The following is a 26,685-nucleotide window of genomic DNA, read 5'->3' on the forward strand; positions in this document are numbered from 1 at the left end:
CCTTTACTTTTTTTGTGGTCTTACACTTGCTGGGATGGCACTTGGGCCGACTGTTGTACAATGTAAATGGATTCCATGCAATGGGTTTCTGTGTCGGGGGTTGTGGCTCAAATGCCAAAAACAACATCAAAACAGAGCCGTAGGCTTTAATGGGTGAAGTAGACATCAATCTGGCATCCTGAATAATGTGTGTGTGTGTATATATATATTCACATGTATTTTGTACTGCGGTTTTTAAGGCGGATTCACAGCAGATTTCTCTTTCAAGAGGTGAAGTCTGCTGTGGATCCATACAAATCCGCACCAATTCCACTACGTTGGAATGTGCCTTTTAAAGGTTTAGAAAATTTTTTACATCCTGGCACAACGTAGATTTTTCAGACGTTCCATGCAGGGGTTAATTTTTTCTGCCCCTTATTAACTTGGGAACAGCTGAGGGGCGGTGCTTGTCTGCAATTAACTTTTTTTTTTTCCCACTGCAGAAAAGGGGGGAGGCTCCTGCCGCAGCAGTTGCTTGGTCTCTGTTCGCATCTGCATGGAGCATTCCCTTTTCCCCTTCCTTGATAGGAACTGAAAAACAGAATGCAAACTGGGGACATTTCCGTCATATGACATACACAGACTGTATAAGGGTATGTTCACACAACGTGTCTTGGTGCGTAATCTGCGCCAGAATACGCTTACAACTGATTTGTGATAGGAACCTGAGTCTTTGTCTTTGTTTTTTTCACAACGCAAATTTAAAATGTGTCGTGTGTAGGGGGTGGGGGGGGGGGGGGGGGGAGGCCATGCCCCTTCTCTTTTCATTTCACACATTAGTTTTTGTCATAATAATCAATGGTCAAATGAAAAAAACAAACAGGCCTAAAACACCTGCGTGGTTCGTGTGGCTTATTTAGCCGGATTTCGACACAGACTTTTTCTTTCCCGTCAAATGCGCCGTGTGAACATTCCCAAATGGTTCATCGGGTTTCTGTTGTGGAGAGGGAAAAAAAAGGGAGTCTTAATATATGGGATCCCAGCAATGGGTGGCGGGAGGGGGTAAAGCTGCTATTGACATGGTCCGCCCAGCCAGATATCTTCATGCTTTTTTCTAGACACTTCCCACCCTCAACCTGCTGTCACCGAGCTGGGGAAGCTTAAACGTCCTGCTCTTCCTCCTGCTCCTATGCTCTATGTTAACATCACAACAGCAATGGTGTGCTGTATGACCTCTAAAAATATTCACTGGCCAACGGGGATCATGTGTCATGCTTACTGGCATCACCACTGCTACCACCACTTTTCGGACTCCTTGCCGGCACGTGATTGGTGATGTCAGAACACAAAAGGTGAGACTTCAGAAGCGGTGTTGTTGAACCCTTTTAGCAGTCACGGCCCATAAGTCCTCTGCTATGACTATTCTAATCTCATATTGCTCAGTCTATCGATATGGAGCTCCCCTAAAGGGTGTACTGGGCTTTACAGTGGGAGCACCAAGATGGCCGCTTCCAACAGAAATAAGCATGCTCCCTGGAGTTGGGGGGGGGGGGGGGGGGGTAGGGAAGAGGAGAGCCCAAGCCCATGGATGTGAGAGGGAAGAGGAGAGCCCAAGCCCATGGATGTGAGAGGGAAGAGGAGAGCCCAAGCCCATGGATGTGAGAGGGAAGAGGAGAGCCCAAGCCCATGGATGTGAGAGGGAAGAGGAGAGCCCAAGCCCATGGATGTGAGAGGGCAGAGGAGAGCCCAAGCCCCTGGATGTGTGAGGGGCTGTTCGAGTTGCTGCTGCAATACAGACTGGGTGAATGCAGGGTTCCAGGGAGAAGAGACCATCTGGGAGGACAGAGACGAAGGGACTGCGCAGCAGAGCAATGAACGGATCCATCTGTCTAATTAATCATCTCTCCTTAATAGACAAGTCATTAGAAATAAAGCCGCAGTAACGCAAGTTTTGGGAAAAGAACTTTATTGTTCAACAACATTTTATAGCATCTTTAAAGATTTTTTCAGTTTCACATTCCAATCAGCATCTTATTTGTGCGCCAGCTCCAGATTTTAAGAACCGCGGTCCCCACATGCACGTCGCTTCTCAGATTATTCCAGGGACAAATCATTTCAAGACACATTTTCTTCAGTTTTTTTTGCGCTTTTTTTACATTAAATTAAGCAGAATTGACTTCTCTGTGTTTAGCACCATGTGAACATACAGTATGTTGTTTTCACGCCGTGCACCAATTCAAGACATCTGAGATGCGTTTGTGAAATATCGCAATTTTTTGAAGTTTTTTTTTTAAACAAAAATAATTTACTTTTGCAATCGCATAGATATACAGTAGATATAGTATAGTAGTAACCAGCGGGGTGCGGGTGTAACATGAAGCTATTCTATCCCTTGTAAAACTAGGAAGAAATCAATACTTGGAAATCTGTTGACGTTCGTAACTATTAAGGTACAGTAGAAAGTTTGCATCGAAAAGTTTGTTTTGCATTTTTTTTTTTTTTTTTTTACGTTTTGCCCAAATATTAGAAGCGTTCATGTAAGCTATGGATATAATGATATAGTAAGACCATGTGTACACAAAGATACTGTCTGTTCTGTATGGCTATTGCGTATGATGATGAGTGCTATAGTATAACGACTCGTAGGATGCTCATCGTCTACTTCAGGTTAGTGATCGTTTGCTACTGGAGCAGCGTTTCTATGGCAAGTATCGAAATCTCAGATAGATTTTGGTAACTAGATCTGCCGTGTATACCGTACATACAAAGTAGCATATAAAGACCAGGGCAGTGCACATTACTTCTAACTGGACATGCCACACAATTGGCTTGCTTAAAGGGTATGTCCATCTTTCTCGCCAATTATTTTGCTTTGCTCCAATGTATTTGAAGCAAAAAAAAGTGAAACCCTTTTCAAATGTATTTTAGTAAAAATAGCCGTCGTTTTATGTATACAGCCTCCAATACACTATCCTTCCAAAAGTACTTGGACACCTGAGCAAGAATCAGAAGTAGTATTTATTTCCATATGTTAATACTTAGTGGGGTTCTTTCGGCCTTAGTGATATCAAAAACTCTCCATGGCATACGGTCTAGTAAGAAAAAACTAAAGTCTACAAGTCCAAGAAGTAAATTAGGTGTGACGGTGCACATGAGTCATGGCTGCAACAAGATACGGTAACTAACTCGTGCTTCAGCACTCGGACACAATGTCTGCAGAAAAGGCAAAATGGTTTATACTATCTATATATGAATGCAAGGTTCTTAGAGCATCTACCATGTGAAGGTGAACCTTGATGGATGGTACCTAGCTCTACTGACCCTTCCAACTTGTCTCCGAGGAGATGCATTGGTCTATCTACATTGGCACGTGGAGTATCGTCATTGGACAGTTGTGTATTGAAAGAACGTTCTATGGAGTGATGAGTCCCACTACTCCATCTTCACATTCGATGGATGTTCCTGGGTGTGGAGGATCCTGGGGAACGTCTTCTGCCTGAATGTGTTGTGCCAACAGTTAAGTACGGCGGAGGTTTTGTTATGGTCGGGGATGTGTTACGTGGCATGGTCTCCATCCGATGGTTGTAGTGACAAGAACCATGAACACGGAGGTGAACCCTGACATTCTAGACAATAATCTGCTGCCGACAATGTGGTAATACTCTGGAAATGGTCGGCCATACTTACAACAAGACAATGTGCCTCAGCACAAATCCAATGCTATTTTAAGGATATAGAAGTTCCATGATTGGACCGGCTGCACAGAGTCCCGACGTGAACCTACTGAACATCTTTGGGATGATCTGGAACGTTGGGTCAGAAAATATGAACAGTGTCCGTTTTCTTTGAGTGAATTTGCCAAATGGTTGCCGGATGACTGGAGGGAAAGACTAGCTGAAGTGTATCAGACGTTAGTAGAACATATACCGTGGAGATGATACGATGCCATTAGCGCCAAAGGAGCCCAACTAAGTATTAACATGGAAATAAATACTACTATTCATTCTTGCTCAGGTGCCCAATTCATTTTGGTAGGATGGTGTGTATACCTATGTATTTCAGTATACTCTGACCCTGCAGTTGTACTCTCTTATCTTTTTTGAGTAGATGGGCAAGAAGGTAGAGGCAGTGACTGCAGGGTTAGACTGCATGGGGTTTGTCTGTAGTCTGCTACCAGGGATGTGCATAGGTCTTCATTGGAGCTATAAACACAAAACAAAATACGTTTGCCTGTGAACTACGTAGTTGCAAAGTTGCAGATACATTGAGAGGGTGGACATCACATGGGTAAAAAAAAAATCATATTTAGATAAATCCAAAAGTAAAACTAATACTGAATCGGCACATCCGTACCATGCATCCTGTGCGGAAATAAACTTCAAAGTCCATTCAAAGAGACCCTCTGCTCCTGGACAAACACGGCTGGCTGCTCCACTGCTTTGACTACCTGATGAATACTGTGTATTGGTAGTGTATCCGTAGTCTAAGACCTTACACGCCGCTCTGATTGGCTCATGTGAAGTATTAAAATATCACAAGATTTATCCCACATGGTGAAGGACATAAAATAAAAGCATAAAATGCTAGAGTTGCCGTTTTTTAATTATCTTGGTTTCCCAAAAATTTGAATAAAAAGTGATCAAAAAGAAGTATGTATCCCAAAATGATACTAATAAATACTACAGGTCACCCAACAAAACCAAACCCCCACACAGCCCCATCGCCGAAAAAATGTAAAAGTTACAGGTCTAAGAATGTGGTGACGGAAAGCAATTTTTTTTTTTTTAAAAGTTACTTTTTAATAAAAAAAAAAAAACATTAGAAAACCTATATATAGAGTTGGCATCCCTTAATTGGAATGACCCACAGAACAAAGTTCATGCATAATGTTTATGTTTACTGCACCATGGACACTGTAAAAACTAGAGTCCCCTCAAAAATGACGCAATTGCAGTTTTTTTCATTTCTTCCCAATTAAAAAAATGTTAAAAGTTGTTCAGTACATTAAAGGGTACCATTTAAAATGCAAGTTGTCCCGCAAGAAGCAAGTCCTCGAATGACTACATCAGTAGTAAAATAAAAAAGTTATGGCTCTTGAAAGGTGGAGCTGAAAAAACGAAAATGAAGTGAAAAATCTCTGGTCCTGAAGGGGTTGTGCCAAAACTGACTTATCAGCTATCCATAGCACAGGTGATAAAAGTTGGATTGGTGGGGCTCTCCCCATTGGGACCCCCACTTATTTTTTTAATTGTGTTCATTGTGTGATATAGCGAACACAATAATTTAATAGTTCATGTCATTACACCTAAGGTCACACCGCCTTGGGGGCTTTTGTTAGGATCGGCACGTCAAGCTTGCTCGCGTAGTATCAAAGGGAGAGTATGGTTGTGTAACCACATGATCACAGTGATTGCAATACTAATTAATGTATTAAGTAGTTAGGCAAAACAATTGTGGAGAAGCAAACCAAAGGGCAAACTCTACCTAAATCTCTGCAGTAATTCGCACAGGGAACACTAGGGCCAGGCCTGTACATCAGGTAGTCAGAAGCGGTGCAGCCATATTTGTTTGTCCATGATTGGGGGGGTCGCTTTAAGGCAAGCTTGGATAGTAGGGTTAGACCTGACTAAAGACGGACAGATTCTATTTTGTGTCTTAGTATAGTCAGTATATTCGTGTCTTTAAATTGATTTTGTACTTCGATGGGCAAAAGACTATGCAAGCCACATTGCCATCAGGAAATACAGGGAAATGTATATACTGGCGCCGTGCATCCGCAGCGCCAAGTAAATCGGCATCTCATTTGCCAGATACATTCTAACTAAAGGCTGAAGAAGTCATAGATTACTTGCCTTCCGTAACCTTCACTTTTCCAATTATCTACGTGTATATCCGGATAGAAGGAAAATAAAAAGCATTTATAGAAAGCGGATGGGTTGTTTTTCTTTCCTGAACGGCGCCACTCTTGTCCGCAAGTTATGTGTAGTATAGCAGCTCAGCCATATAGACTTGAATGATGAGCCGCAATACCAGAAATGACCAATGGAAGATAGTGGCGCTGTTTATGGAAAAAGAATATTTGAATCCTCATACTGAAACATGTTAACCAGGGTGGTCAGATATGGACTTGACATTTGAATGAATATAGAGCTCGTATATTTGGACCTTCTTTTTTTTTTTTTAGTTTATTTTTTGTCTTTTTAGTAATTTTCCTGTAAACTATGCAATACAATATATTAATTTCCACTAATAATGTAGTTGTCAAGAGTTAGGATTTGGATCTGTATGTGCAATATGTGCCAGGACACTATATCCATAGAGGGTAGCACCAGACCTTAATTCAATGTACATAAAGTCTTCACTCTGTATATAATGTGCATAGTACAAGAGAAGATTTAGCTGTGGTGAAGGATGGTCCAACCGGTCAACATTAGTTGATGCCTTCAGGCCAGAAACATACCGTTTAGCAGTATTTTGCCGCTGGTAGCTGTGTTTTTAAGGCAGTTATTACCGATATAAAAAAAAGTAAAAGCAAATTTAATTTAACAGTTTCTACTAATTTTTCGTTCACATTGGATACAATAAATATCCAGAGAATGACGAGTGGACGTACTGTCCAGCGTAGAGTCCAGACGCTTGATCTGATGGCATCTGAATATATACTCTGTCTCCTTGCATCAGTGGGACCACTGCACTACCCGAAGCTTGGTCCAGGTAGCCCTTTTTATACTCATCATACGTGTACATCAATGGTTCGGTATTCTTATACAATGCCACCCATATATTTGCACCTTTACAATGGACATGGTAGGAAAAGTAATAGATTCCAGGAATTTCGCAAGTAAATATGCCCGTGAGCGGGTTGTAGCCTTGTCTGCCATTATATAGTAATCGTTCAAACTTTACGGGTTCTCCTACCGGTGGAAAGGCGGTGGTTAGTTCAGCTGTAAAGGCTGGCATCTCATAAACTGGAACGGTGCCTCCTTTCTTTCCTTTGTAACCATGTGGGGTTTTTACTCCATCAATTGCAGGTCCTACATTTGGTAAATACTGTCCCATTCCTGGTGGTGTAGGTGGGATTTCTGCTGGAAGTCCAGGTACACCTGGTGGACCAGGAGGACCAGGTATGCCACGTTGTCCAGGGGGTCCTATTGCTCCAGGTGGCCCTAATGGACCTTGTGGTCCTGGTAAACCAGCTTTTCCAATACCAGGTAGACCAGGTGCTCCTGGTAACCCTTGATCCCCCTTTGGCCCTGGAAGTCCAGGAGGACCAATAGGACCACTTGGTCCTGCAAGACCAGGTATTCCAGGAGGTCCTTGCAAACCTTGATCACCAGGAATCCCACCTTCTCCTTTATATCCAGGCAATCCAGGTGCACCAGGTGGTCCAGTTAAACCTTTGTGTCCACCTTCTCCTTTAGGACCAAGTGGTCCTGGCAAGCCTCTTAGTCCCTGAGGCCCCACTTCACCTGGAAATCCTTGTTTGCCTGGAATGCCTTGATTTCCTGGCTCACCTTTTGGTCCTGTTGGTCCCTCAGGACCTCCAATACCACGATCTCCTTTGGGCCCTGGAAATCCACCAACACCTGGAGGTCCCATAGGTCCTGGCAAACCTGCTGGACCTGGCTCACCTGGTTGGCCTCCAATACCTGGTTCACCTACATGGCCTTTCTCACCTTTTGGTCCAGTGGGGCCTGGTGGACCACTGTAACCACGGTCACCTTTAAGTCCAGAAAAACCTGGTTTACCTATTCCTGGAAGGCCTGGAGCTCCAGGTAAACCAGGAAGTCCTTGATCACCTTTGCCACCAGGTAATCCAATTTCACCAGGAAGACCACCTTGGCCGGGTTTTCCCACACCTGGAATTCCTGGTGGACCTGGAAGCCCAGGTGATCCAACAGGTCCATCTGGTCCTGGTTGACCTTGTAACCCAGGTATGCCAGGATGCCCTTTTGGTCCTGGGAAGCCATTTAAACCAGGTTTACCAATACCAGGCAAGCCATTTGGGCCTGGTGGCCCTTGTAGTCCTGGAGGGCCTTTAAGTCCAGGTAATCCTGGTAGACCAATTCCCTTTTCTCCTTTTGGACCTGCAACACCAGGATATCCTGGTTGTCCTTTAAATCCTGGTTCACCTTTATGTCCTGGAAGTCCTGGTAAACCTGATTCACCTGGTTTTCCAATGCCAGAAAGTCCAGAAGGCCCAGGTGCCCCCTGGGGTCCTGGTTGCCCAGTTTGTCCACATTCTCCTTTGGAACCTTGATCTCCTTTTGGGCCGGGTAATCCAATACCTCCTGGTTTTCCTGGCATGCCTGGCATTCCTGGCTTGCCAATTCCTGGATATCCTGGTGGACCAGCCGGACCAGGGTTTCCTTTAGGCCCTGGCATTCCTTGCCCTTGTGGTCCAGGAGGCCCTTGTGGTCCTCTTGGTCCTTGCTCACCGGGTGGGCCTTGTTCACCTCTACGTGCAGGTAATGGAAGTTCTGGTAAAAAGAAAGAAAAAGTTAGAGATCTATGATGACCGTTTAATGCCTGCCAGAAAGGTAAAAATATAATTCACTATAGTTTTAAAGGCCACTCCACTGAAAACATATTTTTCCATGCCTGCAGCTTCATGTGATTGCCTGTCACACTCTGGAGGTCTCCTCTGTGTATTATAGTGACTTCCTGTGTGATACTTATCCGGCACCATCTTGAGAGTGAGATTTTTTTACTTTCCTTTTCACATCTATTCCATGATGCATCAGCACAGCATTAGCTGAGACTATGCCATTTTTGCCTTCTGATAGGAAGGTTTAATTATCATTACCTTCTGTATTCACCTAAATAAGATACAGACCATAACTATACAGTCAGTAGGATGACCTGTGACCTCCTCTGTTATAACTGTGTGACAGGATCAGTAACTGTGATAGGAGATTCTATCACCAGCATTATCAATGACATAACATATTTGCTCGCTGATTGTCACATTTTGTTTCTCAGAAAAGGAGTGAAAAGAGGAGCACTTGTGCATCTACCCACTCCTCTATGCTGTTTAACCCCACAGATGCCGCAGTCCTTTCTGACCGCGGCATCCAAGTGTTTTTACAGAACAAAAATGTTTTTAAAAAGCTAATTTCCCCTTACAGAATGCTTTTAATATTGAAAATATAAAAAAGAGAAAGGACTACACATAATTGGTATTGCTACATCCATAACAACAACCACTACTACAAAATATTCCATTATTTATGCAGCAGAGTCAGTTCTGTAAAACAAAACCTGCAAAATATCGATTTTTCTGTTTATCGCTTCCTCATAACAAGAATAAAGAGTCATATATACCTCAAAAAGGTATCAATAAAAGCTACAAGTCCTCCCACTAAAACAAGCCCTCATACACGTTTGGTGATGGAAAACGTGATCAAACCTCCATAAATCTGGTATTGTTGTAATCATAATGACCCATAGGATAAATTTACTATAATGGTTATACCACATGATGAATGCCGTTAAAACAAATCCCAAAAAGCAATAGTAAAATAGCTTTTTTTTCCATTGTCCCCAGCAAGAGAATAATAAAAGCTATTGGATACATTATATCTACCTGAAATGGTTTCCTATAAAACCTAGAACTCATCTTGCAAATACAAGGTCTTTTACAGCTACATTGATGAAAAAATATAAATGTATGACTGCTGGAACACAAAAGGCAAAAGCTGTTTACTGGTTCTTAAGGCTACAATTTGTCATGTCACTAAGGGGTTAACTGAATTTGAGGCTCTATTTTTGGTTTGAACAAGATAACCAAAGTGAGTTCAATTCTCCGTCCAATATATTCACATGAGACATAAATTCAAAATCTACAATTAAAAAAAAGGGCCATTTCCGGAGGGTTTTCTAATTTTAATGTGGCTTTTGGGGGTTAATATTAAGAATAGAGATGCGCGAGCATACTCGCTAAGGCAAATTACATGCCCGCTCGTGCCAAAAGATTCAGGGGCCAGCGGGAGTGAGCGGTGAGTTGCGGGAGTGAGCATGGGGGAGCTGGGGGGGGGGGGGGGGGAGAGAGAGATCTCCCCCCTCTCCCACGCCGCCCCCCGAATCTTTTGGCACGAGCGGGCATGTACTCGAAAATGGCAATACTTGCTCGAGTAATTTGCCTTAGCGAGTACGCTCGCTCATCTCTAATTAAGAAGCATAAGTCAACAACCAAAACCATAAAACTCGAAAAGTCTGTTTTTGCAATATAGTTGCAGAATGCTACACAAAAAGTATCAGGAAGTTGTCTAGCAAAATGTTTTTTTTGCAGCAAATGGAATTGGTTATCATTATTAGGGAATTTTGCATTAATGGGGGGCGTTGACCTGATCAGGATCTTCATCTATGCTGGGATTACCCATCACATCCAAGCATTACACAGAAAGTCCAAGAAAATAGCACTTCACCTGCCATGGCTTGTACTTTGTATTGCAATTCAGCCACACTGAAGCTGCAATACCTCCTCCAATCTGGTGGGGTGCTGTTTTTGGAAAAAGGCAGCCATGTTTTTGTAATTCTGGGTAAGCCCTTTATTATAGGGCTAAACAGCTTAAGTACGATGAATAGCTAAAGACATTCATGATGGCTCCTTGTATTAATGTGGAAGGGTATCAACATATGCACATTAATACAGTAATTCTATGTACAAAAGGTCATGTTATCAGCATGGTCAAGCTTTGGATGAGCATGTATGACACTGCTAAAAAGCTTCAAACAGTCACCACACTGTGAGGATATCTACCTTTTCCATCTTTTCTTCCCTTGATGTCTTTACCGAACATTGGCATCTGTGGTATGTCCTTCCCATAATGCGGCATGTGCGCTTTCTCCTTTCCAATATGCCCCAATGGTGTGCCATCTTTTCCCATTGCCATATGATGCATTTGCTGTCCCATAGGCTGGTATTGTGGAATCTGAGGAGGCAATGGTTTCATTCCATAGTAGGCGCCTCCATGACCGTAACTAAGCAGACTAAGAAGCAGGACTGACAGCAATGAGAGGCGTTGTATGGGACTGAGTGGAAGAGCCATGACCTAAAGGGAAGAAGAGAGCAGATATCACAGGGTGCATGGAAAAATGAATCAATGGCACTTCAGTAATTTCTACAATGCCCACTGCATGGGTCTACCCTTGAACATCGTTTTTTTTTTCATCTTAACAGGTCCAAAATGAGCAAATTAATTGCCTAGATCTTGACGAGATAACACTTGTATAATCTCAGTGTGGCACTAACTGGTGCCCCACACCCAGTGGGTACTGCATTGCTTCATTGTTTCATTCAAAGTATTGGTTCTTCTCCTCCAATGGCACCTTTAGACTTTTTAACCACTTATCATAAATACGTTTATTGCACATTTTCCCTGTACATGCATCAGAAAAGTAAATCTACACCAGCTATGAGGTAGCCTAAATACGTGCTATTGCAACAATATTACATTTTATAGTCACTGATTACAGAAAGGTTGGTGATCCGGAGATTATTCTGATTGCCAGATTTGGTTTCGGGAAGGAATTTTTTTCCTAAAATTTGCTTCCACCTAATTGGTTTTTTTTTTGCCTTCCTCTGGATCAACATTGAGGGGTTAATAGGCTGAACTGGATGGATGGTTGTCTTTTTATCCTAAGTTACTATGTTACAGGGGGCCAGACTCTCCCACTAAGCCCTATCCACTTAAAAAAATGTGGTGAGTGCAAATTTGTGCACAAACAATGTTTTTACTCAAGAGAATTGGTGAAAATAAGCAGATTCTCCCATTGAGCTAAATAATAAAAGTCTGGTAGGGAGACTTTAGAAGTATACACACTATATACTGCATAGTAAAACAGTATGCAGTAAGCTCCTCAGCTCCCCCTAGTGGATAGGGAGCCGGAATTTGCCATGACATTTTGGCACAAATTAAACCAACTAATATAAAAAGTTTGGCGAATTATCAAAAGATGCACCAGATTTACCATCTGGCATGTGCCACTGTGATAAACTGGCGCATTTTATTGACAAAAGTCATTTATTTTCACACACAAGTTGACCATGGCATGCGCTGCTCAGGGGAATGGGTACAAGGTGTTGGCTAGATGGTACAGATACCCGACGCGCCTCCACGTGATGCTCCCTTCAGTGTCGGATATGTGTTGGTGCTGTGGGACTGATAGTCACTCTGATACACGTCTGGTGGGGTTGCGATAAATTGCGCCCCTTCTAGGACAGGGCGTTTGCCACCTATAACTCGATGTGCAGAAAATCCATAAACAACACTCCACGGATAGCTCTCCTCTCCATTCTAACTGCCTCAATTGGTGCTCAAAAGGGAGATCTGCTCTGTTTCTGTATTGCAACAACCAGAGCCGTTATCCCTCGCCATTGGAGAACCACACAAGTCCCCTCCATGAAGGAGTGGCAACAAGAAATGTCATATCTCAACCATATGGAGGAGCTATGCGCAGAACACTCCCGAGAACCCGAAAAACAAAGGGAAAAATATAGAGAAACTGGGCGACCCTGGATTGTGTTTGAGTCCTCTGCAGAGTTCACAAGCCTGTTTCAATAGACCTATCCATGAGCTTTGAGGGGAACACGGGTCCACCAGAATAAGGGACCGACAGGAATGGTGCCCCCTCCCCTTCTCCCACCCCTTTTATTCCGTGTTTTGGTTTTTGCGTGTCATTGCTGAAGTGTCTTGCTTTTCTGGCATACTTGTTCTTTAATCTTCTCAGATTTTTCTTCCCCCCCCCCCCCCCTTTCTTTCCTTCTCCCTTTTCCAACAGAAGGGATTTCTACCTCTTAAACTGTAGCGCTCTACCATGATATCGGGCTCCACCCCTACCTCTCAAGTCAGTTTCGCATCTATACAGAAAAAGAATAGACGACTGCGGGAGGCGACCCAGGGGGGTTATTCTTGGCTAGTCAAACTATGTCTTATAATTGTTGTTAATATGAAGATTTGCCTAATTTTTGTACAATGTTAATTGAAGGTCCTGCGAGACCGGTCTTTATTGTTATTGCTAATGCCTAACGTCTGTGAAACATTTGAGAAATGTTAATAAAACAAAATGAAACATAAATTGGTGCATTTTCAGACTTCTAAGTTTGCATTGTTTAATTCTAATTAATAATTATTAGACAGTATATATCTGCCCCAGTGTGTTCACAGTCAATGCATAAAAAATGGAGCTCTGGACCCAATGAAGAGAAGTTCTGAAATTCATCGGAACAGAATTTTGGAAGTAACAATGAACAGAACTTTAATGATCTACTTTATGATCTAGTCAGTAGCTTTTCTGCCCCCCCCCCCCCCCCCCTGTTCTTCAGTACTGTTCATATTACTGACTGGATACAGAACTTGGCTGCCGTTCCTAAATGTTCTTAAAAAAGTTTTTCCCCATCATTCCACATTCAATACCTCATGTGGTGGAGAGTGTTAAGGCAGCAGAAATGCAGTCCCAAGCTCTCACTCATGACCTGAAGGTTGTAGGTTCAATCCTTGCGTGATTCAAGTAACCGGCTTAAGGTTGACTCAGCCTTCCATCTTTCTAAGGGCGGTAAAATGATTTTGGTGAGGGGTAAAAAATAAATTACCTAAAAGTGTTGCGAAATAAGTTGTCATAGAAAAATATGTTTTCAATGGAGTGGCCCTTTAAATTACAGTGACTTATATTTTTACCTTTCTGGCGGGCATCAAATGGTCATCATAGATATATAACTTTTTCTTTCTTTTTACCAGAACTTCCATTGCAAATAACAAGATTTATTTATTTTATTTATAATGACAAAGAGAAACCAATGTCAGAGATCTTTGAGGTTTTTTTTATGAAAACCAACCATTTTGCCTTGACATAAGTAATCACACCCTGTACTCAGTACTTAGTTGAAGCACCTTTGGTAGTGATTACAGCCTCCAGTATTCTTGGTATGATGCCACAAGGTTGCCCACATGGATTTGGGAATTTTCTGCCATTCTTCTCTGCAGGTCCTCCCCAGCTCTGTCAGGTTGGATGGGGGCCGTCTGTGGACAGCCATTTTCAGGTCTCTCCAGAGATGTTCAATTGGTTCAAGTCAGGCCCTGGCTGGGCCACTCAAGGACTTTGGGAGTTGTCCCTAATCCTCCCCCCCCCCCCCCCCGTGTTGTCTTGGCTGTGTCCTTAGGGTCATTGTCTTGTTGGAAGGTGACCCTTCTGCTCAGTCTGAGGTCCCTTACACTCTGGATCAGGTTTTCATTAAGAATATCTTTGTACTTTGCTCCATTCAGCTTTCCATCAACCCTGACCAGTTTCCTGGCCCAGACACTGAAAAACAGTGTAGGGATGGTATCGGGCAGGTGATGAGCGGCGCCTGGTTTCCTCCAGATGTAATACTTAGAATTGAAGGCAAAAAGTTCAATCTTGGTTTCATCAGATCAGAGAATCTTGCTTCTCACAGTATGAGAGTTGGGTGCTTTCATGTGTCTTTTATTGAGGAGAGGCTTTTTTTCTGGCCCCTCTGCCATAAAGCCCAGATTGGTGGAGTTCTGCAGTGATGGTTGACCTTCTGGAAGTTTCTGCACACAGGATCTTTGGAGCTTTGCCAGTGTGATCATTGAATTCTTGGTCACCTCTCTTACCAAGTCCTTTTTCCTCCTATTACTTAGTTTGGTGGGTTGCCCGGCTCTACAAAGTGTCCTGATTGTTTAAAACTTCCATTTAAGTATTATGGAGGCCGCTGGGCTCTTGGGAATCTCCAATGCAGCAGAATTTTTTCGTAGCCTTCTCCAGATCCATGCCTCCACATAATCCTGTCTCTGAGCTCTACAGGCAGATCTTTCCTCCAAATGGCTTGGTTTTGGCTCTGATATGCATTGTGAGCTGTGATACCTTATATACGAGTGTATCTTTTAAAATCATGTCCAATCAACTAAATTTACTAGAGATGGACTCCAACCAACGTGTAGAAACATCTCAAAGATGATCAAGAGAAATGGGAGGCTCCCAAAGCTAAATTTCAATATCCTACCAAAGGGTTTGAATATGCCAATGCAAAATGTTCATTTAGAAAAAAAAAAATACTAAGATTTCTCACATTCTATTTTCCCTTTGTCATGATGGGCTGAATGTTGGGGAGAATTTTTTTTTTATTTGCACAAGGCCACAGCATTAAAATGTAAAGAGTGAAATAGTCTGAGGACTTTCTAGATTCGCGGTATTAAGTAATCAGCTTTACTTTTGCACCATTTTTTTGAATCCACATATATTGCTTTACCCTTGTCTCATCAGGCACATCAATCCATGTCCCCGATGGTGCTCAGAATCTAAACTTCCTATCTGAAACACATTGTACATGGGTTAATTTCATATCAAGCCAACTCAACCTATCAGTACTATATGATTTTGGAAATTGCAGTACCAAGGGAAAACCCACACGAACACGGGAAGAAAATACAAACCCATACAGATGGTCTTGGTTGGATTAGAACCCATGATCCTCATGCTCCGAGGTAACAGTGCTAACCAATGAGGTATGCTTACACCTATTACTCATGCAGTAACAACATATATACATTTATAAACTTCTGTGATGGTTTATAAGAATGTTATATGTTAAATGGGTTGTGCCACATTATAAAGTTATCCCCTACATACAGGATAGGAAATAATTTTGTGACCTGTGTGTGTGTGGGTGGGGGGGGGGGGGGGGTGGAAACCTCAAAGACCCCCCACGAATCCACATAACAGGAGTCCAGTTGGTCCCCAACCACAACCTCTGCTCCATTCACTCAGGGACTGTTCTCGGGATCAGTGGGAATCTTAGCAGTGAGACCACCACCGATCATAAAATTATCCTTTACCTTGTGAATTGGGGATAACATTATAACTTGACACAACCAATTTAAAGCTTCTATACATAGTTGCCACTTTTTGAAGATCATAATAAACAGTGACACACACAGAAGAGAAAGCTCAAACGGAGTCCCTGTTATTATGTAACAGGGTGAAAGGATTGACACTCAACCCGCCACTGAAGATAAGTGGCTCTGCTGCTCAAACAATGAGAAGGAGCTTCATAGAGATCACATGGCTTTAGTCACTCTGATTTTGTTACTGTGGACTGACAGGACCTTCGGCTTTGCCTTAGAGTCCTAAAAGGCTAGCCCAAGCCGGTGGAAAGCCAATGATGAGACCAAGCGCTATGGAGAGGCCCATATTTAGCAAAGTGGATGTTGGCACCAGTTGAGAGTGCACTCAGTTCCCCGGTTTCTGTAATGTATAAAATCCATGGCCAAGGTGGGGGTCTTGGTCCTACTGGGACTAACCTAAAGGGTTAATATCACAGTACGGTAGGAGTAATGGCACCATTTTAGAGCAAGGCCTTGCTTAGGTATTTAATAGTTATTGGATAGGATGATGTAATGTTATATGTTTATTACGGTTGTAATATTGTATTAGTGCGGTACGGCATCTAATAGAGGGTAACATTGTGTATTCTGAGTATGTTGTACAGTTGTTGTAAGTTAAAGGGGTTGCCCCGCGCCGAAACGTTTTTTTGTTTTTTTTAACCCCCCCCCCCCGTTCGGCGCGAGACAACCCCGATGCAGGGGTTAAAAACACAAACCGGAGAGTGCTTACCTGAATCCCGGCGGTCCGGCGTCTTCATACTCACCTGCTGAAGATGGCCGCCGGGGTCTGCTCCCTCCGTGGACCGCAGCTCTTCTGTGCGGTCCATTGCCGATTCCAGCCTCCTGATTGGCTGGAATCGGCATGTGACGGGGCGGAGCTACACGGAGCCGGCATTCTGCACGAGCGGCTCCATTGAATACAGCAGAAGACCCGGACTGCGCAAGCGCGGCTAATTTGGCCATCGGAGGTCGAAAATTAGTCGGCACCATGGAGACGAGGACGCCAGCAACGGAGCAGGTAAGTATAAAACTTTTGATAACTTCTGTATGGCTCATAATTAATGCACAATGTACATTACAAAGTGCATTAATATGGCCATACAGAAGTGTATAGACCCACTTGCTGCCGTGGGACAACCCCTTTAAGTGTGCGCAGCTAACTGGTTTCCACACAATATGGGCAAAAGGAAGCTGGACGTGGAATCCCAGCAGCTGCCTGTACCGGAAATTATAGTTAGAGCCCTGCATTACTGTATATGGATCAGAACTAAAGAGAAGCGAGTTACTAGATTCTGGATAGCTTGGACATATATGGAGAAGGCCTGCTACTACATGTGCCTTACTGCTGTCACATCGAAGAAGTTGATTTATGTGCCGCTGTGTTCTACTGAATGTTGTGACTTTCAGTGAAAATTTAAGCGCTGTCTTTTTAAGAAAAAGAAGAGGATGATACATAATGTTATGATGTTCTCAGTAAGAGAAACCAAGTAATCTTGTAGATATGATACTTTTAATGGCTAACAAAAATACATGATGTTACAGCGAGCTTTCAGATCCTCAAAGGACCGATCCGAAAGCTTGCTACAACATCATGTATTTTTGTTACCTTTTAATGGCTATCATATCTACAATGTGACTTGGTTTCTCTTACTGAGAACAATCACACTTTGCTCTACTGGACATATCTGTAGATTCTTCTTGTTTCCAGTCCGAAAAGACTGAGAGTTTCTTTAAGTATATCGGTCTGGAAAAGGGTAGAAAGATATTAAGACTCCGAGGCTTCATCAAACCTCCTTATCTTCTAATGGAGATGACTATGAACCGTCATAAATTTTCCCAGGAAGGGCTGACCCGCCAGAATGGCTAAATGGTCCAGTGACAACTCATCCAGGTCACACAATACCCCAAAAGAACATCCAAGGAACAGCAAAACCCGCCAACTTCTGATAAGACGAGTGTCCACGACTATAAGACATGTAGGTGTGATGCTGATGGTCCAGATTTTGCTGACTGTCTTCTGTTCCTCAGTTTCCCATGATAAATATTGAATTATATTGCCATTTCTTAATAGTGTTATTTGTCCATGAGGGGACGCAGCTGTAGATGACACAGCATTGGCCGACTGTATAATACTAACTTTGCATCACGACGTGTAACATCTGTTCCTTGTAGTTTTACAGTTTTTGGACCTCTGATACTTTATGTGTTGGACAGCTTTAAAACTGGCGACTGGCACATATTTCTGGATGACTTTGATATGATTTGACAACAATCTCATGTCTGTGTGGACAGCCTGATTTTAAAGGGGTTGCCTACTTGTATACTATTTAGGATAGGCCACCAATAGTAGATCTGCAGGGGTCTGTTGTCTGGAATCCCTACCAGTCAGTCATTTACGAGGCTGGTGCATTCATGTACTAAGCAGATTTCTGCAGGAAGGAGATAGATCCATTCTCACTGCAGTGGCCAGGCTTGGTACTGCAGGCTAACTTCTGACTGAATTAAATGGGGGAAGTTTGCCTGTAATACCAAGCCTGGCCACTGCAGTAGGAATGTGTAGAATAATCGAAGAAAAAAGGTGGAGCAACCCCGGTAGAAAAGAAACGGGATGAAAGTGAAAGTAGGGAGCTTTGTTTGCTGGGATGAGGTGAAAAGGTCTTCTTTTTTATGGAAGGTGCAGCCCACCCTATAAAACATAATACCCAATGGGAACATGTATAGAACAACAAAGAATGAAAAAACAAAATTTTCTTTCAGAGGGGTGAATGTGGCGCTACCTTCAGATGTGGTATACATTATTGATATTAGGTATTTTGCCAAAAAGATCTCTCTTTATTTTTTTAAACTAGCTTGCATACGTTAACTCACAAACACTGAAAAAGCCAAAAATACCTGAAGGTCTGCAAGGCAGACACGGTCGCCATAGGCACGATCGCCATAAGGCAGGCGTGTATACGTGTTTCGAAGCATGGGAACCTCCTCCTCTTCCTCCCATTTCAATGGGACCTTGAATGCCTTGCATTGCTCTTGCATGCCGTGTGATGTGCATGCGAGTGCAATGCGAGGTTACCCATTGAAATCAATGGGAAACACTTCCGATCCTCTATCGTACGTAAAACTCACGCAAGAGGATGGGAACTTCACAGATGCGATGCGAGTCATTTTTGAAAATCGCCTCGCATCCACGGGTAAATACCTGTTTACAGCCTGTTATCACGCTCACCTGTGTGTAAGTAGCCTTAAAAAGACAGTCCTGACGGGACTCTTGGATAAAGCCAAAAGTCAGATGTGAATGAAGCATTAGATGGTTCGATCCAAAAATGGAAATATGAGCCTCAATTTGGGCCAGTTTGGGGTCCATTTTCATTGATCTGATCTCGTGTAAATCATTTTTTCCTCGTTTCCTTCGGATTAGGCACAGAAGAAAATGTGATTCCGTTAAATGGAACAGATTGTGGATACAAACCAAAGGCTTTCCACTTGCATCCATTCTCTATCGGCAAGAATGTATAAAAAGGCTACTTTCCAATAGGTTTTTGTATGAAAAAAAATAGTGCAACCGACTTGATACATTTCTGCTTTTTTTTTACGGAAACAATGACGGCATGGAGATGAACTGAGACACATGGAGAGTCCTAGAAACTCCACTGATGTCACTGGGATATTAAACGGAACGGAATAACTGAAACCCAGAGGTGTGAGGTGAGCCTGCAGTGGGGAGGGCGGGGGACAAGGGATCCCTGTTCTTCAGACTGGTGGGGGTCCCAGCGATGAGACCCTCACTGATAAGCAAGTTATACCCCAATCTGTGGATATGGGATAACTTGTCATGCTGGTATAACCAGGATTCCAAAATGTATTGCAAAATGTGCTCGCTCCGGCGCAACTTTTTTGCGCAGAGAACGAATGTGCCTGTGTATACTATGCATTGTTGCGCAGGCATCGCTAGTTCACAAGGGCGGGGGAATCGTCTCACCCTGATTTAAATGGCTGTTAAGTCAAACGAGGTGCCGATGTTTGCGGGTATACACAGCGTTTTGTGCATACCCGCGTGTACATATATGCACATTTGTGCGCCTTCCATAGACCTTTATGGGCCTCTTTGGTGTGCAAATGTTAACACAATAGAGCAGGTCCTATTTTTCACGCCTGTGAGAACCGCCCACATAAGAAAAAAAAAAATGAGAATGAAGTCATTTAAATCAATGGGTTTTATTTTCTGCGTTTTGCAAGTGGGATTTTTCCGCGCGGAAAAATCCACTCGTGTGATGCCGTCCGAAGACGATAAATGTAGACTTGATTTTTGGGGGCATATTATCTACATGGAGCCCATACTGTAGCAAACGAAGGCCATATGATCGCACACATGGGGCATATGGCTTTATATTATGGAGCTGTATGACCTCCAAGCCCTGCAGGACAAGTTCTGTGCATGCAGCTCTACTGTGTAATGCTGCCTAAGGGCTTATTTAGACGACCATATATCGGCTCAGTTTTCACGCCGAACCGATATACGGTGTCCTTCTCTGCAGGGGGTGGGAGGGAGTATGGAAGAGCCAAGAGCAGGAACTGAGCTCCCACCCCTTCCCTCGCCACTACTTGCAATGAGAGGGGTGGGGCGGAGCTAAGCGCTGGGAATTAGCCCCACCCCCGTCTCACCCCTCCTATTGCAAATAGTGGCAAGGGGCGGGGAAGGGGCGGGAGCTCAGTTCCTGCTTCTGGCTCTTCCATCCCCCCTCCCCCCTGCAGACAAGGACACCGTATATCGACTCGGCGTGTATGCAACGAGGTTTCCCATTGGAGACGATGGAAACACTTGCCGATCCTCCGGTGCGGCTGAAAGTGGCAGATCACAACTGTACTGAAGTACCGAAAACCCCTGGCATTCATGAAAACATCGCACATACAGGAGCACAATGTTGGCCTGAGTTTCACGGCCCAATACCGCTCTTAGCCGTGTACGAAGCCTGACATGTACGGGACATTATTTCCTCGGCAGCTGATACTCTACGATGCAGCTGTTTGCACTTTGAGCTCAGCGAGTTCTGTTCCTCATCTGACAAGCCTGGAAACTACAATCTGGTAACAGTGATTTATGATTTCAGAATGTGTCTACTGAGCAGCTGCCGTAAGGACAAATACTGACAATGTACTACCAGCTTCCAGGAACAGGAGCGTCGCAGCGTCGGCCCATGGAACTGCTGCACAGTAGGGAAAGGAGGTACAAACATTACAGTTCTATTTCATTAATCACTGAATCTGCTTTCAGACACTAAACTTCTAGGGATCTTACAAGGAATCAGCGAGACCCATCTAGTGGGCATCTAATAGGCCCACAATCGCTCCTACATGTCTTGGGCACCTCTGACGTTCCAGTGAGGACAGCGCTAAGAACTGCATCAAATACAGTGCTGGGGGATTAGTTCTGTAATAGTTAATCCACCGAGAACTTTTTAGCGTGGATTCTGACTGTAAAACCGCGGCAGAAATCCATGGCTATTCCGCAACGGTTTTTGCTGTGGAGGCACACATGGATTAAGCCCTGTCAATAGGCAAACCCAACCGTGTAGGAGCCATCCCTATATGCCAGTCCAAAGCCCGGATAAATGGAGAGGGTTAGGAAAAGACCTGGCGACCTAATCTGTAAAAACTTTGCCTTGGAAACCCTATGAAAGAGCTCTCCAATGATTCAGATATGGTATCCGATAGCAGGCCCCCCCAGGCCAAAGGATTCTCTAAATGCGACTGGGGAAGAGCAAGGCCTGATGATAAGTAGTCAGGGTTTTCCTCATGACACAACTGGGGGAAAGTCCTCGGGAAGCCTGGCTGCTGATGCACCTCATGATAAAAGGTAAGGACTGCACTCTACCAAAGCCCACATACTACCAACATGGAATGTGCGGGGCATGAGTCTAGGGAAATAGGACATTGTGGAACCCGAAATGACAAGACTTAACATTGATATTCTTGGAATTAGCGAATTGCACTGGACAGGTAATGGATATTTTCAGTTTGATGACTTCACATTGCGCTATGCCGGACACGAGGATATCAAGAGGAATGGAGTAGCCTTTATTACAAACAAGCAGTCCTCAAAGGCAGTAGAACGTTTTAGAACAATCAGCGACCGTGTCATTGCTATCCGGATACATGGTAAGCCAGTGAACATCTCAGTCTTACAGGTCTATGCCCCAACGATGGATGCCGATGAGGAAACCATTGAAGATTTATATGCCGACGTCCAGAAAACTCTAAACGAAGTTCCAAAGAAGGACATCATTTACATTCTGGGCGACTTCAATTCAAAAGTCAGCAGCCAGCCAGAAGCAACCCTCACAGGAAGATTTGGGATTGGTGAAAGAAATGAAGCCGGTGATCGCCTGGTACAGAAGAAAATCGGCTCAAGATAACAAACACATGGTTTATGCAACCCAAACACTGACTGCACACATGTACATCTCCCAATGGCCTCCATCAAAATCAGATTGATTACATCCTGTGTCATCATCGGTGGCGAAGTTCAGTCGTTTCCCTGACTGCAGCTCTGATTATGAACTACTTGCAGCTAAGATCAAGATCAAATACCGCAGCATTAAGAAAGGCGCTCCATTGAGAAAGTTCAACACCTCTAAAATCCCCCAATCATACACTATTGAGGTAACCAACAGATTCAAACTGCTTGACACATCAGAAAAGTATCCAAAAGAACTATAGAATGATATACAGTCCACGGTTATGGAAACAGCCAGTAAGCATCTCACCTATAAGAAGCAGGAAAAATAACGCTATTGGCTGAGCAAACCCTCAGAATAGTCGATAAAAGAAGAGCAGCAAAAGCGGCTGGCAACAAAGATGGAGTTCGGCAACTAAATGCCGATATTCAGTGAGCGGCAAGGAAAGATAAGGAAATGGACTGGAATGAGCGTTCAAGCTACTAGAAGCAGAAGCCATAAAAGGACATGTCCGAGGCCTAGTCTCACAGGTCAAGATGGTCCGAAAACCTTTCTTGACACGCAACAGCACAATCAAAGGCAAAAATGGGAAGGAACTGAAAGACCAACAGAATATCAAGGATAGGTGGAGGGATTACACAATATACCTGCAACCACATACCTGGACCATTGCGTGAGGTGAAGACTGTGGACTTGGAGCCTCCATTATGGAGTCAGAAGTGGTTATGCCAATGAAACAACTGACCAAAAATAAATCACCAGGCATAGATAATATACCTATAATATGTAATAGTAGTTTCCTGGGTCCACCTTCTTCCCTTTTTTGAAGATAGGGACAACATTTGCCCTTTTCCAATCTTCTGGGACTTCTCCTGTTCTCCGGGAATTTACAAAGATTATGGTGAGTGGTTCAGCAATTACCTCTGCTGCTTCCTTTAGTATCCTAGAGTGTAATTCATCTGGACCTTGAGAATTAAATTCATGTAAGTTAGCTAAGTGTTCCCTCACAATCTCTCGGCTTAGAGAAAGCCTGCATTCTTTTATTCCCCCAATAGCACAGGGAAAATCAGTTGATGTTCCATCTACTTTCTGAGAGAAAACAGATACAAAATAGGAATTTAAAAGTTCCGCCTTCTCAACATCATGCTTAACCAATTCACCATTTTCATCCAATAGCATCTTTGACTTTTCTTCTGCTTTTGACATACCCTCAAATCCTTTTTTTTACTTCTTTTGGCCTCTCTTGCAAGCCTCAATTCATTATCAGCTTTAGCTTTTCTGACACTTGCCCTACAGTTTCTGCAGACCACATTATATTTTTCTTTAGATATTCCCCCCTCTTTCCATGTGATTAACATATTTTTCTTCCTGTATAGCATGTGTGTAAGTTCTGTGTTCATCCATCCTGGTTTCCTTAAATGCTTCCCATTCTTCCTTCTTTTAGGGATTGTTAATGATTGTGCTTTGAGAATCTCATTTCACAATCTTTCCCAACCTTCTTGGACATTTCTGTCCTTAAGAATATCCAGCCATTGGATTCTTCCTACCCTCTTTTTGAGTCCATTAAAATCTGCCTTTCTGAAATCCAACATCGAGGTCTGAGTTTTCTCAGGTCTTCCACCCTATCAAAATTCAAGGATCACATGATCACTGCCTCCTAAGGACCCAGCCATCCTTACTTCCTCAACCATTCCCTCCCTGTTGGTAAGAATTAGGTCCAAAATAGCAGATCTTATCTTCTACCTTTTGAAAGATACTGTTGGGTTCAAGTATTCAGTTTCTAATCAGTTTCTCAGGCATAATACATGAACTCAGGCTAAGGTAAGCCTAGAATTTCCTGTTCCAGGAGAGCCCCATACTCCACCCAGGGGCCCCTCTTTCGAAATGTCCATATATTTAGGAAGTAAAGTAGCAGAAATAAAGCTGATTTCACGTAACTGATGAACAGAAGCCGAGGTCACACGACCGTATGGGAATACGCTGCATAAAAATCGCAGCGTTTTACTGCCATAGGGAGCTGCATATCCTGCGTATTGTCGCATTTTTACTCACATATACCTGCGCATGTACAGTGTATTATGCATGCGCTGTACTAACTGGCTTCTTGATTTCTTCTTTTTTTTCAATTTGCTTTTCAGGTCTCCCAGCAACATGCTTAAAAAACGCCACACGAATGTACCCATAGAGAACACTAGAGCTCATACGCGCATCATATGTGGTAAAATAGAACATGCCGCATTCTTTATTTCATGTGCAACATATGCAATAAATATACGCAAGTCTGAGTGGAACAATTAGAATTAATGTACTTTCATTTGCCGCCATTTACTGCGTATTATTCGCACGTACATTGTGTGCGTGTAATATATTGGTGTGACTGTTTGAGATAGCAGCTGCTGACTAAGTTCTTCCCTACGGGTGTAATAGGTTTATTTGCACATGTTGTTTGCTCACTTCGGCTCTAACTGCTGCTTACACTTACAAAAAGAATCACTTACACAAACCAACTGTAAAAGTTTTATGGGTTCGTTAAATGACTCAATGAGAATATAATGAGGCTGTTATCCAGTATTCACAATTAGCTATTGAGCTTGATGTGTGTAATTTACCAAACTGGCACTAGGTGGCGTAATTGACTGGAAGATCGCAAAAAAAGTTTTAAAGATCAAGTTTCATTTTTATCAACGTTTCACAATTGAGCGCCAAGGAAATATACTTTACCGTAACATTTCATATAGTCATTGGGGAAAAAAAATTCATTCCCTAGAAGGAGTTGTCAGAATGGACTGAACATTGCTATAAGTAAGTGATTACAATATTAGAGCAAAAGGATCATTTATTGCAGAAAACTGACCCCTTAAAGGGAGGCTCTAGTACCCTGTTGTACAACCTCTAGCTTGGATACATGATGTGATAAGGGCAGGCATGGAGGCTCTAGTACCCTGTTGTACTGCCACTAGCTTGGATACAAGATGTGATACAGGTGGATATGGAGGCTCTAGTACCCTGTTGTACCGCCTCTAGCTTAGATACAAGATGTGATACAGGTGAGTATGGAGGCTCCTAGGCTGTCGATGTTGGCATCCCAGATGGTCCCAAACATGTCCCATTAGTGATAAATCTGGTGACGGGTAAGCCACGTAAGTGTGACAATGTTGTGGGGGCTCCTGGGACCCCCTGGTGTGTGCGGCCGAGCATTATCCTGCTGGAAGCCGCCGTGAGAGGAACACATGTGGCTGCAGGATGTCCTGAACACATCGCTGAGCTGTCATTGTCCCTCGTACCACTACTAGGGGTGACCGACTGTTGTATGTGATGGCCCCCCAGACCATCATTCCAGAAGGGGCAGTGTTTGGCTCCACAGCAAAGGCAGGATTGAGCTGGTCACCCAGAGGTCTCTGAACACGAATGCGGCCGTTGTCCGCGCCCAAACTAAACCGAGGTTCATCACTGAAGACAACCCGGATCCACTCTGAAGCAATCTAATTTTTATAATTCATGATACCAGTGCAAACGGAGGTGACGGTGGGTGTCAAAGGCAGTAAACTTAACGGGGGCCATGAGACCAAATGTCCTTCTGCCGAGTGCCTGGAAATGGTTCCAATAGACACAGGGGCGTGTTACTATGGCACCCCCTGTTTCTGACTGGCGGACAATGAAACAGTTGGAGGTGTGTGTTTGTGTTATTTGGGCACTTCATGATCATATTATTTGGGCGCTGTACAATCGTGTCATTTGGATGCTGCGTGTTCATCTTATTTTGGCGTTGTGTGTTCGTCTTATTTTGGCGCTGTGTGTTTATGCTAGCCCGGGCTCACATGAATAGGTTGGATTCCGCATGCGGGAGTCCCAGAGCGAATTTCAGCTATGAGCCTGGCTGGTGACCCTGAGTACCTCATTAAACTCTCTCTCTCTCTCTATCTCTATCTCTATCTCTATCTCTATCTCTATCTATCTATCTATCTATCCCATATCTATCTATCTATCTATCTATCTATCCCATATCTATCTATCTATCTATCTATCTATCTATCTATCTATCTATCTATCTATCTATCTATCTATCTATCTATCTATCTATCTATCTATCTATCTCTATCTATCTATCTATCTATCTATCTATCTCTCTACCTCTATCTCTATCTATCTATCTATCTATCTATCTCTCTACCTCTATCTCTATCTATCTATCTACCTCTCTACCTCTCTCTCTATCTATCTATCTACCTCTCTACCTCTCTCTCTATCTATCTATCTACCTCTCTACCTCTCTCTCTATCTATCTATCTATCTATCTACCTCTCTACCTCTCTCTCTATCTATCTACCTCTCTACCTCTCTCTCTATCTATCTATCTACCTCTCTACCTC

At 43.3% G+C, this 26,685-nt stretch overlaps 1 protein-coding gene and 1 pseudogene across 2 annotated transcripts in view; one reads left to right on the forward strand and one right to left on the reverse strand.

Annotated features, from left to right (window-relative positions):
* Nucleotides 1–1,928: 1,928 nt before the first annotated feature.
* Nucleotides 1,929–26,685, reverse strand: part of COL8A1 (collagen type VIII alpha 1 chain) — an 85,843-nt gene continuing 61,086 nt past the window's right edge. For both annotated transcript variants that reach the window (XM_066599169.1, XM_066599170.1), the window contains exons 4-5: nucleotides 10,742–11,033; nucleotides 1,929–8,459 (exon numbers count right to left, since the gene is read on the reverse strand). In XM_066599169.1, the coding sequence (XP_066455266.1) occupies nucleotides 6,547–8,459; nucleotides 10,742–11,030 (2,202 nt within the window). In that variant the 5' untranslated portion in view covers nucleotides 11,031–11,033 and the 3' untranslated portion in view covers nucleotides 1,929–6,546. The remainder of the gene's footprint in view (nucleotides 8,460–10,741; nucleotides 11,034–26,685) is intronic.
* On the forward strand, nucleotides 20,670–22,476 carry LOC136626449 (craniofacial development protein 2-like; annotated as a pseudogene).

This window comes from Eleutherodactylus coqui, chromosome 4 (assembly GCF_035609145.1).
Source record: "Eleutherodactylus coqui strain aEleCoq1 chromosome 4, aEleCoq1.hap1, whole genome shotgun sequence".
NCBI classification, from domain to species: Eukaryota; Metazoa; Chordata; class Amphibia; order Anura; family Eleutherodactylidae; genus Eleutherodactylus; species Eleutherodactylus coqui.